The 17,984-nt window shown below is 62.9% G+C and overlaps 2 protein-coding genes across 2 annotated transcripts in view; one reads left to right on the forward strand and one right to left on the reverse strand.

Moving 5' to 3' along the window:
- ARSA (arylsulfatase A) overlaps positions 1 to 2,586 on the forward strand; it is a 3,748-nt gene extending 1,162 nt beyond the window's left edge. Inside the window, exons 4-9 of the mRNA XM_039863048.1 lie at positions 52 to 270; positions 341 to 510; positions 815 to 939; positions 1,031 to 1,158; positions 1,310 to 1,412; positions 1,510 to 2,586. Coding sequence (XP_039718982.1) covers positions 52 to 270; positions 341 to 510; positions 815 to 939; positions 1,031 to 1,158; positions 1,310 to 1,412; positions 1,510 to 2,483 — 1,719 coding nt within the window. The 3' untranslated portion in view covers positions 2,484 to 2,586. The remainder of the gene's footprint in view (positions 1 to 51; positions 271 to 340; positions 511 to 814; positions 940 to 1,030; positions 1,159 to 1,309; positions 1,413 to 1,509) is intronic.
- A 7,486-nt stretch (positions 2,587 to 10,072) lies between these two features.
- MAPK8IP2 (mitogen-activated protein kinase 8 interacting protein 2) overlaps positions 10,073 to 17,984 on the reverse strand; it is a 19,990-nt gene continuing 12,078 nt past the window's right edge. Inside the window, exons 2-11 of the mRNA XM_039863047.1 lie at positions 16,846 to 17,124; positions 16,665 to 16,758; positions 15,388 to 16,575; positions 15,042 to 15,117; positions 14,744 to 14,916; positions 14,558 to 14,667; positions 13,860 to 13,964; positions 13,672 to 13,742; positions 11,085 to 11,183; positions 10,073 to 10,734 (exon numbers count right to left, since the gene is read on the reverse strand). Coding sequence (XP_039718981.1) covers positions 10,662 to 10,734; positions 11,085 to 11,183; positions 13,672 to 13,742; positions 13,860 to 13,964; positions 14,558 to 14,667; positions 14,744 to 14,916; positions 15,042 to 15,117; positions 15,388 to 16,575; positions 16,665 to 16,758; positions 16,846 to 17,049 — 2,193 coding nt within the window. The 5' untranslated portion in view covers positions 17,050 to 17,124 and the 3' untranslated portion in view covers positions 10,073 to 10,661. The remainder of the gene's footprint in view (positions 10,735 to 11,084; positions 11,184 to 13,671; positions 13,743 to 13,859; positions 13,965 to 14,557; positions 14,668 to 14,743; positions 14,917 to 15,041; positions 15,118 to 15,387; positions 16,576 to 16,664; positions 16,759 to 16,845; positions 17,125 to 17,984) is intronic.

A 17,984-nucleotide genomic window follows, 5' to 3' on the forward strand; every position in this document is an offset into this window, starting at 1 on the left:
CTTCCCCCATCAGCCTGCAGCTCAGGCCACTGAATGGTGCTGCTCCCCCAGGGCCCGTGCCAGAACCTGACCTGCTTCCCGCCTGCAACCCGCTGTGACGGCACCTGTGACCAGGGCCTGGTCCCTGTCCCGCTGCTAGCCAACCTGTCCGTGGAGGCACAGCCACCGTGGCTGCCCACACTCGAGGCCCACTACGTGGCTTTCGCGCGCGACCTCATGGCCGAGGCCCAGCGCCAGGCCCGCCCATTCTTCCTGTACTACGCCTCCCACGTGAGTGGCCCTGACCACCCCTCGGCTGTCCTGACCCTGGCCCAAAGCTAACTCCAGTCTCTGTCCCCAGCACACCCACTACCCCCAGTTCAGCGGGCAGAGCTTCGCCGGGCAGTCCGGCCGCGGGCCGTTCGGGGACTCCTTGATGGAGCTGGATACAGTTGTGGGGGCCCTGATGACGACCGTGGGGGACCTGGGGCTACTTGGGGAGACCCTGGTGCTCTTCACTGCAGACAACGGGTACGCCGGGGGGGCGGGGGTGCCAGCCGAGCCCCCAGGCCCGGCGTGGGCATCTCTCCATCTTGACTGCTGGCCGGGGACAGTGGGATAAGGGACACTGGCCATGTCACAGTGACTTGCAGGTGCATGTGGGAGGTAGGGCCACAAGTACGGTGCAGGTCCCGGGAGGACAGGGAGGGGACAGGCATGTGCTGGCTGTTTCTGTGCATGGCGTGTAACTCGGAAGTCTGGGGCTGGGGTCACCGGGGCTGGGCAGAGAGAGACCCTGGGCTCGTCGTCGCTGACCACCTCCTGTGTGTCCCAGGCCAGAGACGATGCGGATGTCCCACGGCGGCTGCTCTGGCCTCCTGCGGTGTGGAAAGGGAACCACCTACGAGGGGGGCGTCCGAGAGCCGGCCTTGGCCTTCTGGCCAGGCCACATCAGCCCCGGTCAGTGCTCAGGCCCTATCCTCGTGGACCCCGGCCGCGCCTTCCCAGCCCCAATGGCGAGCGGAGTGACCACACAGCCCTCTGCCCCCAGGCGTGACCCACGAGCTGGCCAGTACTTTGGACCTACTGCCTACCCTGACGGCTCTGGCCGGGGCCTCACTGCCCAACGTCACCTTGGATGGCATTGACCTCAGCCCCCTGCTCCTGGGCACAGGCAAGGTAGGCCCAGCACCCCCGGCTCCTCGGCCCCCTCCTGTCCCCAGCGGTGAGCTGGGCAGCCCCCCTGGCGAGCGCGTCCAAGGCTGCCTCCTGTGGAGCGGATCAGTGTCCAGGGCCCGTCCGCACCCCGTGCCCCTGGCTTTGTCCCCAGAGCCCCCGGAAGACTCTGTTCTTCTACTCGGCCAACCCAGACGAGATCCGAGGGGTCTTTGCTGTGCGGAGTGGGAAGTACAAGGCCCACTTCTTCACCCAAGGTAACTGCCCGCCCGGCCCTGCGGCCCTGTGTCCGCAGCCCCAAGCCCGGCCCCTGCCCTCCTTCTCGCCCTGTGCACAGATGTGCCCCCTCCCCAGGTTCTGCCCACAGTGACACCACGCCGGACCCTGCCTGCCACGCCTCCAGCCCACTGACTGCCCATGATCCCCCGCTGCTCTTTGACCTGTCCAAGGACCCTGGTGAGAACTACAATCTTCTGGGGGATGTGGCCAAGGTCCCCCCAGAGGCCCTGCGAGCACTGAAGCAACTGGAGCTGCTCAAGGCCCAGTTTGACGCTGCCATGACCTTCGGCCCCAGCCAGATGGCCCGGGGCGAGGACCCTGCCCTGCAGATCTGCTGTCAGCCTGGCTGCAGCCCCCAGCCATCTTGTTGCTACTGCCCAGAGCCCAGGCCAGAGGGCAGGCCTAGGGGCAGGCCCCAGCCCAGGCCTAAGCTCGTCCCCAAGGGCAGGCCCCAGCACAGGCCCGAGCCCGTCCTTGAGGGCAGGCCCCAGCCTGTCGCTGAGGGCAGGCCCCAGTCCATCCCCATCCCTGAGGGCAGACTCCAGCTCATCCCTGAGGGCAGGCCCGAGCCCCTGGCTGAGGTCAGGCCCCAGCCTGTCCCTGAGGGCAGGCCTGAGCCCCTGGCTGAGAGCAGGCCACAGGCTGTCCCCGAGGGCAGGCCCGAGCCCCTGGCTGACAGCAGGCTTGAGCCTATGTCTGAGGGCAGGCCCGAGCTCCTGGCTGAGGGCAGGCCCCAGCCTGTCCCTGAGGGCAGGCCCGAGCCCCTGGCTGAGGGCAGGCCCCAGCCTGTCCCTGAGGGCAGGACTGAGCCTGTGGCTGAGGGCAGGCCTGAGCCCGTCCCTGAGGGCAGGCCTGAGCCTGTCGCTGAGGGCAGGCCCGAGCCAGAGCCCGTGGCTGAGGGCTGGCTCGAGCCCGTCGCTGAGGGCAGGCCCCAGCCTGTCCCCGAGCCCATCTCCGAGCCCATCTCCCAGACGGTCCCTGAGCCCATCCATGAGCCCATCCCCCCAACCGTACCCGAGCCCATCCCTGAGAGCCCTGGTGGAGAATAGCCCAGTCCCCGCAGCCCCCGAGGCATGTGACAGTCATTTGCTAAGCTGCGGCCATGGATGTGGTTTGTACTTGATAACCCAATAACATCAGCTGACACTTGTAGGTGTGATCGTTCATCTAGTTCTTGTGATGGCAAGAGGTAGATGCTGTTCTTCGTGTGTCACAAATGAGAAAACTGAGGTGTGGAGGGACCCAGCGACTTGTCTGAGGTCACGTCCAGTGAAGTTGGTCTGGGATCTGGCAAGCCTCCTGGCCCTGGATGCCACCCCACCACCGTAGCGACTGCATGTGTCGGGAGCATGAGCTGTTCTTAGTGCTTCGTGTGCCAGGAGCAGGGTGGGGAGGTACGGGGTGTGATGGACAGAGGACCCCAGAGGCTCAGAGTGCCGGTGAGAGAGGTCTCCCTGGAGGCTGGGCCAGGCCGCCTCGGCCCTTCCAGGAGCCTGGCTGAAGGCGGGTGGCAGGCTGCATGCTCTGGTGGGGGTAGGGGGCTGGGGGCCGCCGGTGTCGAGAACGGCACCTCAGCAGCTCATGAGGGAGCCCCTCACCCACCATCCCACCTGTGTCCCCCAAAGCTCTGCATTTCCAGCCTAAGCACACATTTCCTGTCCCCTGGCTTCACCTTTGACCCCATATAAGCCATCCCCTGCCCAGCAGACAAAGCAATTTCTTAAAAACGTGTCAAGTCTGGTTCCATCCCTGCTCAAAACTGCAGGCTCAGAATAAAACCCAATCTCTGTGCAGTGGCCCCCACGCCCTCGCCCTTCAGCCTGCCTGTCCCTCGTCCTCGGCAGTGCCCGGGCCCCTATGCAGAGGGCACTTCTCAACTGCCCACCCGCATCCACACAGCAGCGTGAAGGCCTCTCGTAGTACCCCCCATGCGTGCTCATGGAGCGCTGGCAGACCCCTCGTGCTCCGGCCATGAAAGGGGTGCCATCTGGGTGCTCCGGGCGCCAGCGTGGGCGGACTGTCTCTGTGATCCCTCCTCACCGATGGGCACAGGCGCTGGACCCCTGAGGTGCAAACTCTGCCTGTCCCAAGAGGGCAGCAGCTGATCACAGTCTGACGGTTGGTGCGGGAGTGGCGTGTGACCAAGGGTCCTGGGCAGTCTGCTGGGACTCCAGGGTCCTCTGGCAGCTGTGAGGATAGTGCTGTGGCAGCACTGGGCCTGACCAGACGCCGCCAAGCAGTTGCTATACTATGTCCCCAGCCGTCTGCCTCCATAGTGTGCAGTGCACGGAGACAAGCGACCGCTGGCGGGTCGTCGGTTACTCGCAGTGCAGAGCAGTCTTTCGGGTCAGGACATGTGGCAGGCACGCGTGTGTGTGCAAGTGGCCTCCTGAGTGACCCTTTGGTGTCAGACACAGTGTACCAAGGCACCTCCGTGTTCGTGTGACTCTGCCATCGCTCCGATTGGGAGGCTGCACGGATCATGCCCCAAATCTTGATGTGTCTTGAGACTGTCCCCATGAGCTGGTGGTTTCCTTGGGGACCCCTGCAGCCACGGACACTGGTCCCACCCGGGCTGGGCATGCCCGCCCCCTGCAGCCTGCAACTTCTCTTCCAGTGGGGCCCATAGTCCCCTCAAGGTGCCTCGGTTTCAGGGTGAGGACAGAGGAGCTGGACCAGGTGCATGACCTGTGGATCAGGTCAAAGGTGGACACTCTGGCAGGGCTCAGTGAATGCTCCCCCTGCGGGACCTGCAGGCACCTCCTCCGGTCTGTGGCCTCACCTGTGCAGTGAGCATCATGTCCTCAGTTCCACTAACGTTTGCTCAGCATCCAATGCCATGCACAGTGCCGGGGCACAGGTCACCGGAGGGGACGCCCCTGCTCCCCCGTGCTCACTGCCCAGCAACGGAGCCGAGCGTGAACCCTGGGGTCTCAGACACGCGTCGGCTCTCAGTGGCCGAAGCCCGCACCTGTTGCAGGTGGGGGTGCGGGTGCTGTCTGGGGAGGGTGCTGCCAGTGTCCTCCATCGTGACGGGTGGGAGCATGCAGACGTGTGTGAAGCAACAGGCTTGCACTTCAGGTGTGTGCACTTTGTGGTGTCGTGTGTGTGTGTGTGTGTGTTTATACTTCAGTGGAAGTAACGGAACAGCGATAAGTGCCACAGAGGAAGATTACTTGTTCCTGCGGAAGCACAATCATGGCGCCGGCACAGGGTGGGCGCCGGGAGAATAGTAGAACCAGGCAGGACACTTCCCTATCCCCTGAGACTCTGCGCTGCCCCCAAGTTCGAGCCACAAGTCTGCACCCCAGGCGGAGAGGGAGCAGGTTGACTCCCCTTTCCAGACGTCTGGGTTTTCCCAGGATGCTTTTGGGAGTGGAAAAGCCCATTTGTCACTTTAGCTGCTTTAGGGCAATGCATCGTCTTCATACAGGCATTGGTGTGTGCGCACACAAACACCCGTACGTACACGCACGCGCGCACTCACGTACCCGTGTGCACACAGGCCCGCACATGCATGCACGCGCCTATGTGGCCCCGCACGCGGCCCGCAGCGCCCCTGCCCTTCTTTCTCCTGCTGCTGCTGTTTTAAAACACAGCCCTTTTCCTGTGAGCCTGACGTCGCCCGGTCACCTGGCTGGCGGCGCCCCCGGCCCACCCCAGCGGCTTCCCCCGGAAGGAGCCGAGTGCTCTGGGAATCGACAAAAAGCCAACGCGTGGGTGCCGCGGGTCCCCTCCCTGCCCGAAGAGGGGACCCGGCTGACGGGCAGGGGGCGGGCCGCCCTCCCCGTCGTCCTCCTGGCTCACTCCCGCGCTCGCCTTTCCCCCAAGTGACCAGAAGGGGGAGCAAAACGGGATATTTCCACGGAATAGATCCGTTCTCTCCTCCGATCGTCCTGCGTCGCGGGAGCAACGTGCCCCGGACGCGCCCGCGCCCTCAGCCGTGCGCGCGCCCGCGCCTGCGCGCAACCGCGCATTTCACAGCGCTAATCAGCGATTTCCACCCTGGACAGCCTCCCCGCTGCTGTGAGTCCGGTCACCTCCTTGGCCCCAGGCCTGCTGCAGGGGCGGCACTGACGGAGGCGAGGTCGTAAATGCACTCCCGCCGTCTCCTTGGCATGAAGACGCCTCTTGCCTGCGTCACCCCTGTGAGGCCCAGCAGCCTCCCAGTGGATCGCCTTTGGTTAAGTGACCCAGAGTCAGTGTCTATAGGTCGGCGGAGATGGGATGATAACTGATGTAGAAAAACATTAGGTACCAGCCCACCCTCCCAGCCCCAGCAAATGAGACGTGGTCCCTGCAGACAAGGGGGACAGAGGCTGCCACAGGCCATGTGCGACGTGTTTGGGGTGGAGGCCGCGGGACTGCTTCCTGGGGACACTGAGGCAGAGCACTGGGGATCCACCCATGCCGCCCTTGACTGGACAGGTCACCTGCCCTGAGCCCCCTCCCCTGTGATGTGGACAGTGCTGTTCGTTCACCGGAGGGCAGTGAGGAAGGGCAGAGAGGGGGCCTGGAGGCCGGTGGGTCTAAGACAGTGGACTCTGCTGCCCTGAGCTCTGCTGGCCATGTTGGAGCGAAGCTGCAGACAGACACCGGGAGACCAGCCTCCTCTCCAAGTAAGTCTCACGCGGGATGTCCCAGACGCCTGCAGGTGGGTTGCGTGCTCTGGGGACAGGCTCTGTCTAGACAAAGGCTGCCGAGTTGGCGGCCTGTAGGGTGGTGAGCCGGGTTCTGCAGAAGTGAGGTTTGGCACAGGGTGGGCACCAGGAGAGTGCCAGGAGCCAGCTGCTCCTGTCTGGTCCAGATTTGCACAAAGGAAATAAGAAATAAAAGCAAAGTTGCCCTTTTGCCATCAGTGCAAATGATGCCAGGACAGCTTCTGGGCCTAAGTTGCTTGGTCCTCTGCCAGCTCCGTGTACGATGCCCTCGCTCACAGGGGCTCTGGCTTCTGGGGGTGGGGCTGCAGCACAGGGACCCGGCGTGACCCAGGCCGATGCTGCATTTTGTGCCCTCTCCATAAAGCGCGGCCCAGGTGGTGGTGGGCAGGGGTGGGGCATGCTGCAGGGGGGACCCCGTGCTGTGTATCGACTCCAGAGCCACATATACCTTACACCTGCACACGTCCCATCACACCTGTGTCCACACCCGCCACCAGGTGAGGAGCCTGGAACCCCCGCTCCACTGGGCACCCTAACACTCGCTCTTCCACGGCAGCCATCCGCTTCCTCACCACCTTCACCCTGTGGGGGTCTGTGCACAAACCCTTGGTGTGGGGGGAGGGTCTTCTGCCTGGGTCCCTGGTCGCGATCTTGTTCTCTGTGCCTCCTTAAGGGTGTCAGAGCTGCTGCTCTGCTCAAAGGCTCAGCAGCCTTCGACCGCAGCTGCTGCTGGCCACGCGGTTGAGAGGGCCCGCTTCTTCACCCAGCGGGTGATGTGCCTGCTTCCTGTCCCCCGGGCAGATGGTCAGAGGAACACTTCTCCAAAGAGCCCCTGGCCTCAGGCTGGGCCTGACAGTGGCTGTCCCTCCTACGCTACCTGGCCCCTACCCCCTCACCACAGCGAAACCAGCTGCCTGCCCCTTCACCCCTGGCTGGAATAGGGCACAGTGCTCAGAGATACAGCAGCCCTCAGGTGATCGCGAGGACAAAGGCCACACACTGGGGATGTGGGAGCCAAGGGAAGAAGCCTGCTGTCCTGCTATCACCTTCCAGCCTCCAGATCTGCTGCCCCTGGCGACTAGATTGATCTTCCCGGGTTTCTCACTTGGAGCTGAGTGTTTTGCTTCCACACGTGTTACGTAATTCATTGTTGAAATATTTCCACCGACATCCAGTGACTGATGTTCCCTGCGTGTAGAATATAATGTCCGGTGTGTGTGTGTGTTTGTTTCATCTTATTAATTATATTTTGACATCTACGTTTTTTATTGTAAAGCGATGAAGAGAAATTAGAATCCATCTCTATGATTCTGGTTTCCTCCTTTCTCTTGCTACTCAAGCGTTTTGAATCATGTATTTCTTGGTCTGTCATTTCATTACTGGAGACTGGGTGTGCTGAGACTGTCCTTCACTGCACCTGTCATTTTATGAAGACGTTGGCTACTTAGCTTTGCCTTAAATTCTTCCTTGATTCCCCAGTCTGCCTGTGCCCTAAAACAGAATAAAATAAAACCCATATATAGAAAAGAGACTGGAAAATTCACCAAAGTAGTAGCAATAATTCTTTGAATTGAAAAGATAAAAGGATTTTTTTACCTCCTTATTTTCTGCAATTCCCAAATTTTCTATAATGACTACACGCAACTCTTCATAATGGAAAAATAATGCTGAAAAAATAAAATAGAGAAACTCTAGTGTGGTGTTTTTAAACTAACAATGGACGGGAAGCCGATGCAGCACTGCGCTCGGCCTGTGTGGCAGCAGACTCGCGACAGTCCTGTGACATGGGCGTTTCATTGTGGCCAGAATAACTTTTTGTTTGGATTTAATTAACATGCCTTTACTTTTTTTTTTTTTTTTTTTTTAGTTTTTCTGTAAATGTTTCTACTCACATTTGGGGATATCTACTAAGCAACACGGAATATATGACAGACATGCCCATTGCAGGAAAGAAAGGAGCAGCGCCCCAGAGCCATGAGGCAAGGGTGGCCGCTGGCCGTGTCCCATCCCAGTCTGTCCCAGCACACACTTTCCAGCACAGGTGCTGCATGTTTATCTTCCCTTGAGAGCATAACAGATGGTTTCTGTATTATTACTAAATGCTTTTCACATCGGCCCATGTTTCAATTAGGTAAATGTACTTTAATTTAGTTAACCAAACCAGTCAAAATTTAGATCATTTTTATGCTTTCAGTATTCTAACAGGGAGTGTGTACAAGGCTCTTTGTTCAAGGCGCGATCTGAGCTGGGCTTCTGGAGGTCCAGGTCGCGGCCGCAGCGGCCAGCTCACTCGCCAGGGTTCCAGGGCCTCTGCTCTGGGAGCCGGCCACACACACGCCCCTGCTAGGACTCAGGCTGGCAGCCTCTGCTGGGGCCAGCGGGAGCCATGCTTCCCCCACCTCCAGGACAGGAGGTGACCCAGCGATGCACAGAGGGATGAGGGGGCTGGAGAGGGGCAGGCCAGGCCAGGCCAGCTGGGGTTCAGCAGGGAGCCACTGCAGAGCTGAAGAGGGCGTGGCCTGGCAGGCTCCTGTGTAGAGCCCAGTTCCGGTTGCAGGTGCAGGTGGATTTGCAGACACAGGTGGAGGCGGGGAGCCCGGAGGAAGCTGTTTGAGCTACAAAGACCCAGGAGGAAACTCAAGGTGGTTTGAGCCAGGCAGTCGTGGGGGTGGAGTGGCAGACCGAGTGGCCAGTTAAGGGTGAAGGTGACAGGGAGGTGTGTAGGGTGACTCTAGGACTCCGGCTCAGGTGACTAGGAGAAACATAACACACAGAAAGCAAACAGATAGGGCCAGGTGGGGAAAAACACATGGGGGTCTGAAGTATCTGTGGCAGTTGGGCCCTTGACAGCTCCGAGCCCTTGCTATGAACACAGGGCCATCACATTTACAGAATTCTGCAGAGTGCCAGCCCAGTGACCGGAAAAGGAGTGCCCTGGAGGTCAGCTGGGGCTGGCGAGCCAGGGCGCGGGGCTGAGCCAGCCGTCTGCTCAGAGGCACAGGTAAGTCCCGGGGTGCACAGGACTGAGGTCTAGGGTCTGGGGATCAGCCAACCGAGGCTGAGGTCTGGCAAGGGGCAGCTGCTGAGCAGAATGCAGGAAGGTGTGGTCGGGCAGGTGTGGGAAAGGCCCTACCAGAAGGGAGCAGTTCCAGGTGAAGGACACGCGAGCGAGTACAACAGCCGTCCTAAAGGGCCAGGTGGGAGGGAAAGGCGACTCATCAGAAAAACAGGGAGACGAGGTTTAGGGAACTGCCAGGCCCGGCAGGGATGGGGCGGTGGGCACATGGTGCCCTCCTGAGGCAGACGAGGGCAGTGGGGGGTGGGTGGCAGGTCCCCACACTAGGGCAGCCACGGGGTCTGGGGGCCACGGTCGTGTGCCCAGGAGCAGAGGCCAGGGCACTCTCTGCCTCTGCAACGTGAAGCATCCACACTCTGCTCAGTCTCCCTTCCTGACGTTCACCCGGCGCTGTCCTGCTCTAGTCCCAGGCTCAGAGCGGGGGCGGAGGACGGCCCTGGCCCCCTCAGGAAGGCACTGACTGCCACGCTGCCCTCAGCCCCTCATGGTGGGGTCACCAGGGCAGCCCTCCCTGCAGAGGCAGCGTCTGCAATCACGGGGCACAGTGGCAGGTTCTGCCATTCTTTCTGGCTTTCTGGGGACCAGCTCTTAAATACCAGCTTCGAGATCTCGTCAGGTCGACCTTGTCCTCTCACAAGCATACACACACACACACACACGCACGCACGCACGCACGCACGACACATGCACACCAATCCCCTAGCCCGGCCCGCAGTGAGGATGGAAGTCATGTGACCAGCAGCCTTTCTCTCTGGCCTGTGGAGGGTGTTTGGGGAGTGGCCCCAGGCGGCACACTGGAGTGAAGTTTCTCCCAAGCCCAGCACCTGGGGGTCTTGGTGCCCAGTGCCACGGGGAGCACCTGGGCCTGGCCCCTTATCTATCCCCCCAGAAACAGACAGGGTCACACCAAGCAGAGAGTTTATTGAGGTGCTGGACTGCGGGGAGTTTGCAGCGGCAAAGCAGACGCTGGTGTGGCGGGGTGCGGGGTGGGGCACCCTCCTCCGAGCAAGGTCGAGGGGCTTGGGTGAGCTTCAAGAACAACTCCTAGTGTCCTGAAGGCCCTTCTAGGGAACCCCTTCCTGCTTCCCCCGAGCTCCGTGTGGGGCAGTGTGGGGGTCCCTCTCAAGGGTGGGGTGACCCCTTGAGATTCGCTATAAAAATTAAAATTCCTTTTAAATCACAGGGGCGGGGCAGGAGGGGGCCACCTGGGAGCCTGATGTCACCAATCACTTAGAGCCTCGCCTTCCTCCACACCCCTCCCATCTCTGACCCCAAGGTAAAGAGTGGAGGGCAGAATTTGCAGGCACAGAGGGGCAGAGACAGACGCAGAAAGAGGGATCAGAGCAGAGTGGAGGTGCGCCCACCCCTGCGGCCCCCACGAGCAAGGCCAGTCCCAGGCATCAGGTGCCACGCGCCCCCAAAGTCCTTGCCGAAGCTGGTGGCCTCTGAGATGCCCAGGCCCCGCCGCGCGGGAGCAGGAGCCGCGGCGGCTACTCCAGGTAGATGTCCTCTGTGGGGCAGGCGTACTCCAGGTGCTCCTGGTAGTACTCCAGGAAGGCGCGGCTGTGGACAGAGCCCCCCCAGCCCTCAGCCACCGGTGGTCCCCGCGCTGCCTCCCTCCCTCCTGGGCCGGCCCCCGGTCGCCCCACATGGCACTCCTCAGCCGTCCTGGTCACCACAGGCCCTTCTACTTACTCCCTGGCCTCAGCGCCACATGCCTGCCGACTCCCGACTCTCCAGCTCCGCTGCCGACCCTGCCCGTGCTCCCGTCTGCGGAACTCCCCAGCCTAGCCCGTCCAGGGCCCCCCGACCGCGCCCAGCCCGCCTTCCCAGCCCCGCTCACCCACCCTCACTCCTGCACTCCATGCCTCCACTCCACCCCTTCATTGGTCCCACCCTGGGACTCCACTCACCCCACACTCTGGGCCACGGGCCTCATCGACTCCTGGGAGACAAAGACGTGGCAGGCAAAGCGGCTCAGCAGAGGGTGTTTAGTGATGAAGCCGAAATAGCTGGGGGCAGTCGGTGTGGGAGGCGTCAGAGCGTGGACCCACACCTCAGGCCCCCCACGACTGGGGGAGAAGAGGCCGGAACAGGGGGCTCGGGGACAGTGCGGGGAGGAGAAATGCGTGCGACACAGGATTTCGAGGCGCGAAGGTGTCTTTTTGCATCTGGTCCAAGCACAATGCCAGGCATCGCCAAGGAGTTATGACCCACGTTCATTTCTCCATCACAGGATGTCCAGCTGCATCTACCTTCCCTCGAGCAAATGCAGCCGGCCCCTTCCCCTGCCTTCTCGAGGCCCTGTCCCAGCACTTCAGGCCTCACTCGTGCCGTGACATCCCGAGCCTGCCCGGCCCCACCTTTCTGAGCAGCCTCTGATCTGTCAAACCCTCTTCCTGGAGAAGAAACTAGCTCCTGTCTTCCATCTAGTCCCTCCCCAGCTCTCTCTTCAGGCATGCCTTCCCCAAACCCCTTTCTCTCATCCGAGACACAGCGAAAGTGACCACCCGAGTCCCATGGCATGAGCCGTGGCCCCCGCCGCGCCGTGGCTGGTCTGAGCTCCTCACTGGATGGCGCTGCACGGTTCCTCGCATGAGTGTCACAGCCAATGCAGCGCCCTCGCGTGGTCCGCAGACACGTCACAGCCTTGTCTCAAAGGCCCCCGTGACGGAGCGCATTCAGTCACCACACTTAGGAGCCGCTTACTGAGTGGCCGGTGCCATCCCAAGCACGTTACGTTACTAACTGACCTCAGCCTCACGACAGTCCTGTGACAAGAGGGAGCTAAGGCACACGGGGGTTGGAAACTTGCCCAAGGACATGGCCCGTCTGTGGCAGCCTGTGACCTTAATGGCCACACCCCTCCCTCATCCAAACAGCATGCCCAGCACACGCCTGACCTCCGACCTGCTTCACGATGAAGCCAGTGAACCGCCCACCTGGCACTGTCTCATCCGTGCCTCCTCTCCAGGACAGACTGGGCTGAGTCTGGAGCGACAAGCAGCAGGACCGTCTGGGCTAGGACAGCAGCACCTCGGCCCCTCCCCCGCCACCCCCACTCGACCCTGGGCCACTGGTCTGACTATCTTTCCCTTGGACTTGCACCTTTGTCTAGCCTGGAAGCCTGAGCTTGTGGCGCCCAGTCCCCCTCTCCTCAAACAAGGCTGTTCTTCCTCTCTTGGCAGTGACATCCTTAGCCCACTGTCCACATGGGCTGGGGCTGCCATGCAGACCAGTCCTCATGGTGCAAGAGCTGCCTGCTGTTGGGCCGGAGCCGGGGCACTCTGTCCCAGCCTCCACCCCGCGCAGCATCTGCACAGTGGAGCCCATCACGCCATGTCTGTCCTCAGAGGACAAGCAGCCGGAATGGGCTCTGATGTGCTGACCGTCGATCCCGCCCCCAGCCAGCACTGCCAGTGTCCAGATGACACACATGTTGGCCTCAACATCTGTCACCAGCCCCAGCAGCAGCGTCCCACGTCCCACCTGCCCTTGAAGACCTGCTTCCTCCAACACCCCATCGAATCCTTTGGAGCCGCTGGTTGGCCCGTCTGGCTCAGGTTACCTCCCCCAGGACACCGGGACCTGGCAGGCAGGAGTCAGGCTGGGCAGGAAGCCTGTGGCCCCCACCCGCTAGTCACAGTGCTGGCACACTCTCTCCCCTTCCACTCCTGTCTGTCCTCGCTCTGCCTGGCCCTCATCGGCCTCCTGGCTGCAGCTCTCTGCCTGCTCTGAGCTGACACCTCCCTTACAGGTCCCCCCTACGACACATGGCCGCCGCGCTCGCTGTTCTGCGTGGCACGCTGCCTCTCCAGGCTGTCCTCCCCTTCGCTCCATGCTGTCTATTGGTGCATGGGTTGGTATCTGCCCATCACGCAGATGGCACGTCATCCTTGACCCTCCCCCCATGTCAGTGTCTACATCAGGTCAGCCCAGGTCCTGCCTATCCCACCTCCCAAATGCCTCCAGGACACGGCACCTGGATGACCTCAGCAGTGCCTGTCGACCTGACTGTGTCACGCTGCCACCGCATTGCCAGTGGGATTAGTACAAGGTCCTTGGCACAGTCAGAGGGTACAGCACCTCCAGTGGCCCTCCAGCCTCATTCCAGGGACTCCTCAAGACCCTAGTGCCCCTGGCCCACACCCCATCACCAGGGACTCCTCAAGACCCTAGTGGCCCTGGCCCACACCCCATCACCTACCTGCCTTTCGAGGCATCCAGAGTGGTCTCAGTTGCCTCCCAAAGCCCAGGAGAAGCCCTCCCCCCAGAGTCTGCTCACTGGAGCCCTGTGCAGATGCCCACCGGACCCCGCAGATGCTCCTAGCACTCACTTGTCTGTGCGTCTGCCTGTCTGCCCCCCACGCCAGGCAGGGGTCTGTTGGGTCCATGCCTCCCCAGCCTAGAGCGGCTGCAGGCGGGCCTCTCGGGGAGGTGGGGTGCAGGCTGTGTGGCAGTCTCATGCGCGGGGGCCTCTGGGGATGACAAGGTTCTTACCAGCTATTGCGGGGGTGGCAACCGCAGAAGGAGATGTTCTTCATCTGGAAGAAGTGGCTGCAGCGCTGGAACTAGTGTGGGCGCGGGGTCAGGCGGGGGCCGCCTGGGGCCACCCTGCCGCCCCGCGCCCCCCTCAGCCAGATCCTCCCCGGCCTCCCCTGCGCCTCAGGCGCCAGCCACACGCCCACCTCGGGTCCGCCACTTAGGCTCAGCTTGACCCCCCGAAGAGAAATCTCCAGGTCACAGGAGGCCGGAGGGCGCAGGTGGACGGTCAGCTTCCGGGCAGTGGCGATCTGGGGAAGAGGCCGGAGGGGAGGGGATCTCAGGGGCACACAAGGCCCCACTTTCTCCCCTGCTAGAGCATTCAAGACACATTCGACAGCCCTTGGCACGGGTCCTGGAACGTGCCACCAGGGTCCTGGCCGTCCCTCGGTCTCAGGACTAGCCAGCCACCTCTCGGCACTCAGGCTGCTTCTCTTCCGTTCCCGCAGCCAGGACCACAGCCTCCATGCCCCCCACCTCCTCGCTGCCTGTCCTCCCGGGAGCTAGAGCTCGGGTGCCGGGCTGTCCTGCTCCTTCCCACTCCATCACAGGGCCAGCAGGCGAGCAGGTGCTCCCGCCCCCTGCCCCCCAGTCAATGACCCAGCGAGCGGACGGCTCCGGGAGGTGAGGTTCCGTGGGAGACGGTCTTGATTTTTAGGCAAGAGAGAGGGAGAGGCCAATGGGCAGCTGGGGGACGCACTGAACACACCAAGAGACCCCGAGGTGATGGGGAACAGCTCTGCCCAGGCTTCTGAATTAGAGCGGGGGGCTGCCCCCAACGCCCCCCGACCTTCTGTGGAGGTCGGAGTCCACAGGGCTGCGGCGGGCCTGCCTCCAGACTGACCTTCTGCATGGCCGCGCACAGGATGCCATTGCCCTGGTGACAGGGCACCTCCACGGAGCCCAGGAACTGCACGGCGAAGCGGTCCACCCAGCAGGGGCTGCGCTTGCTCCCTGGGGGTCACAAGGGGCTGAGTCAGCCGTGTGGGTGGCCTGGGGTGCCAAGGCGCCCCCTGGAGGCCGGCCTCACCCAGCAGCTCCTTGGCGGGGCCGGGCACCGCGTGTGCGTAGAAAGCGGGAAACACTCCGCGCTCCCCCGTGCGCATGTTGAGCCCGCGGAACCAGAAGCCGTCCTCCTCCGCCTCCACCAGCACCGGGTCGTCCACATCCAGCTCCAGCTCGTCAGGGTGGCGAGGGATGAACCTGAGATCGGGCGGGTGGGGGGGGGGTGGTCATATTCAGGGACAGGACTGGCTGGGCCGTGTGCACCAGTGACCCTAATGTCCGCAGACTGCAGTTGGGGTCCCTGGCGTCTGGGGGAGGCGAACCTGAAGACCGCCCTGTGAGTTTGCTCTCTCTCCTCCCCGTTGACCAGGCAGGAAAAAAGGCCGAAGGACTCAGTGCCTGAGGGACAGAGAGAGGGTGGGGGAGACAGAGACTCAGAAAGCGGGGAGCAGCACCTGCAGGCCTGGCCGGTTCTCCTCCCCTCGCAGCTGCGGGGTGTCCTGACTCAGAGAGGACGCTCAGCAGCCCCCGCCCCTCCGCAGCCCACTGGGGGTGTGAGGAAAGCCGCGGGCTTCTTCCTGGATAAAGAAGACAGTGCGCCCACCCCCAGACCCTCGGACTGCCCTGGGCACCCTGAGTCATCAGGCTGCCCCTGCTCTACGCACTCACTGGAGGACCGAGATGTGCTATTGACAAAGACGTTGAGGAACTTCTTGGAGAAGGTGAGGTCGGGGCTGTCCGGGGAAGCGGCCTCCGGGCCCTGACCACCGTCCAGCAGCGCGGCGCCTGCCTCGTCCTCGCTGGCCTCGCTGGCCTCGCCACCACTGTCCTCCTCACTGTCGTCGCCCAGGCCCGCGCAGCGCCGCAGGCTCACCAGCTCCAGCTGCGTGTGCTCGTCCACCACCAGCGTGTATTTGACCGCGTCGTACACCAGCGAGGCGTCCAGCGGCGCCACGGGGCCCATGCTCCTGCCCCCTGGGGGCCCCGCCTTGTCCCCGACATCATCTTCGTCGTCGTCCTCGTCGTCCTCCTCCGAGCAGGCGGCGGAGCAGGTGCGGCCGGGACGGGAGGCGCGGCCCGGGGCGGCCCACAGCGGCGTGATGGTGTCGCGCGTGGGGTTGCTGAGGAAGAGGCAGGGCCCCGGCTGCGCGGGGCCCGGCCGCGGTGCGGGGGGCACCGGGGGTGGCGGCCCGCACAGCGTCTCCATGTCCACCAGCTCTACGCCGCCCGGGCCCGCCACTTCCTGTGCCCCGCCGGCCGGCGAGGCGGGCGCCCCGGGCGGACGCGACGCGGGAGACAGGCACTGGCCAGGGCAGCGGATGGGCGAGGAGCCCTCGGAGATCATGCGGCTCACGAGGTTGCTGAGCAGCCAGGGCGAGTCGGCGTCCTCGCTGAGGTCCGGCTCCGACTCTGAGCCTGACTCGTACTCGCTGTTGGTGTCATCCGGGCCCACGGGCAGAAAGGCGGGGCGGCGCAGGGGCTCGTCCGCGGGCTCGGGCTCCGAGGCGGGCGACGACGCCTCCTCGATGGAGTTGGTGAGGTGCGAGGAGCGGCCGCTGCTGCTGCTCAGCTCCAGCTCTGTCTCCGAGATGGACGAGATCATGCGCCCCAGGCGCGCGGCCCCGGCGTCCTCCGAGTCAGAGCCGGGCGACGACAGCTCCTGGCTGCTGTGCCGCCCGCCGCGGCCCCCACTGGAGCCGCTCCCCAGGTCGGCCTCGATGCCTGGATCGGAGGAGGGCGAGGCCCCACCGGGAGCCGGCGGTCCGCCAGGCCGGTTCCCTTCACGGTCGCCTGGACCCACAGGCGATTGTGCTCCGCAGGGACCAGCAACCGCCGGTAGCTGGGGGGCAGGCGGCTCTGTGGAGCAGGGAGGGGGTGCTCAGCCAGCCCGCCCCTCCCCTCCTCCCTCCCTGGCCTCCTGTGCCCACCCACCGTACCCTGCTCACCTCTGAGAGACTCCTGAAGGGGTGAGTGCAGCACTGTCTCCGGCCAGGAGGCTGGGGGTGCTGGTGCAAAGCCTCCATTGTTGTTTAGAGAGTCCTGGGGAGGCGGGTTGACAAGAGCAGCACTAAGGTGGGGCTCTACCCTCAGGGGCAGAAGGGCAGGTGCCTGGGCCTGGGCTCGCACCTGGGCTCCCAGTGCAGTCAGGTGGAGAGTGGTAGGCCGGTACTTGTGGGGCTCCTCCATGGCGGGGGAGGGGATCAGGGGCTCCTGGGTGAGGGCCTTGGAGCCAGGGCCTCCGCCCTCTTCACCCCCCACTTCTCCTTCCTCCTCCTCTTCCTGGTCCTCATCCTCATCCTCATATTCATCCTCGTCATTGTCATCAATCATCTCAAACTCCTGGAGATCATCCTGGAAGGAGCAGATGGGGTGCGGCTGCTCCGAGCGCCCCAGAGAGAGGCCGTCCTGCAGGAAGGGGACACAGGGCAGAGCTAGGCAAGAGTGCGGCGTGGTTTGGGGATCCAGATGTCCGGAAAGGGAAAAGCAGGAAGCTCCAAGTCAAGAAAGAGAAGCCTCCCACTCACTCCGCTCCCCACCAGAGCAGTCTGGGTTTTTAAAATGTTCTTAAGACACACAGGCTCATTCCAGTTCTCGGTAAGAGCCCCAACTCCTAAGCCTGGGAGACAGAGATCCTCAGAGTGGCCCCAACCCAGCTGCCAGCCTCGTCTCACCCCTGAACCCCATCACATTCGACACCTGTGCTCTCCAGGCAGCTTAACGCGATGCGCATTCTTAGGCACAGCGTTCGGTCTGCTCCGCCACCAAGCTGCAAGCCCCGCCAGGGCAGGGGTCCATATTGAGCACGGTGTACCCCACTCCGAGAACAGGACCCACCCACACGGATGCACAGGAAGTGTGGAAAGGGTGCAGGGAGGGAGAGACAGCCGGCACCCAGACTCAGCAAGCCTGCACAGCCCAAGGCCTCCCACACAGCTAATCCCACAGGGGCCTTCCCTGTCCTCCCTTCCTCCCTCCCTTCTCTGCCCAGGCCCTGCTAGCCTTCCCCGAGGGCATGGTTGTGTGTCATTTCCACTGGGAAGTCTCCCTGACGGCCTCAGTCTTGGTGGGTTCCCTTCCCCCTCACTGCATCCTATGTCCTCCAGTTAGACTCTGGTCCTTGACACTCAGGCAGCCACGGCCTCTTACACATCTTTCTCCCCTATGAGGTTATAAACTCCTGAGGACAAAGGCCACTCCTGTCCTGCTTTCCTCCCAAGCACCTAGAAGCCCCCAGCACTTGCCACGTGGCTGCTGCTCTGAAGCGT

Source organism: Pteropus medius, unplaced genomic scaffold, assembly GCF_902729225.1.
Source record: "Pteropus medius unplaced genomic scaffold, Ma_sr-lr_union100, whole genome shotgun sequence".
NCBI lineage: Eukaryota > Metazoa > Chordata > Mammalia > Chiroptera > Pteropodidae > Pteropus > Pteropus medius.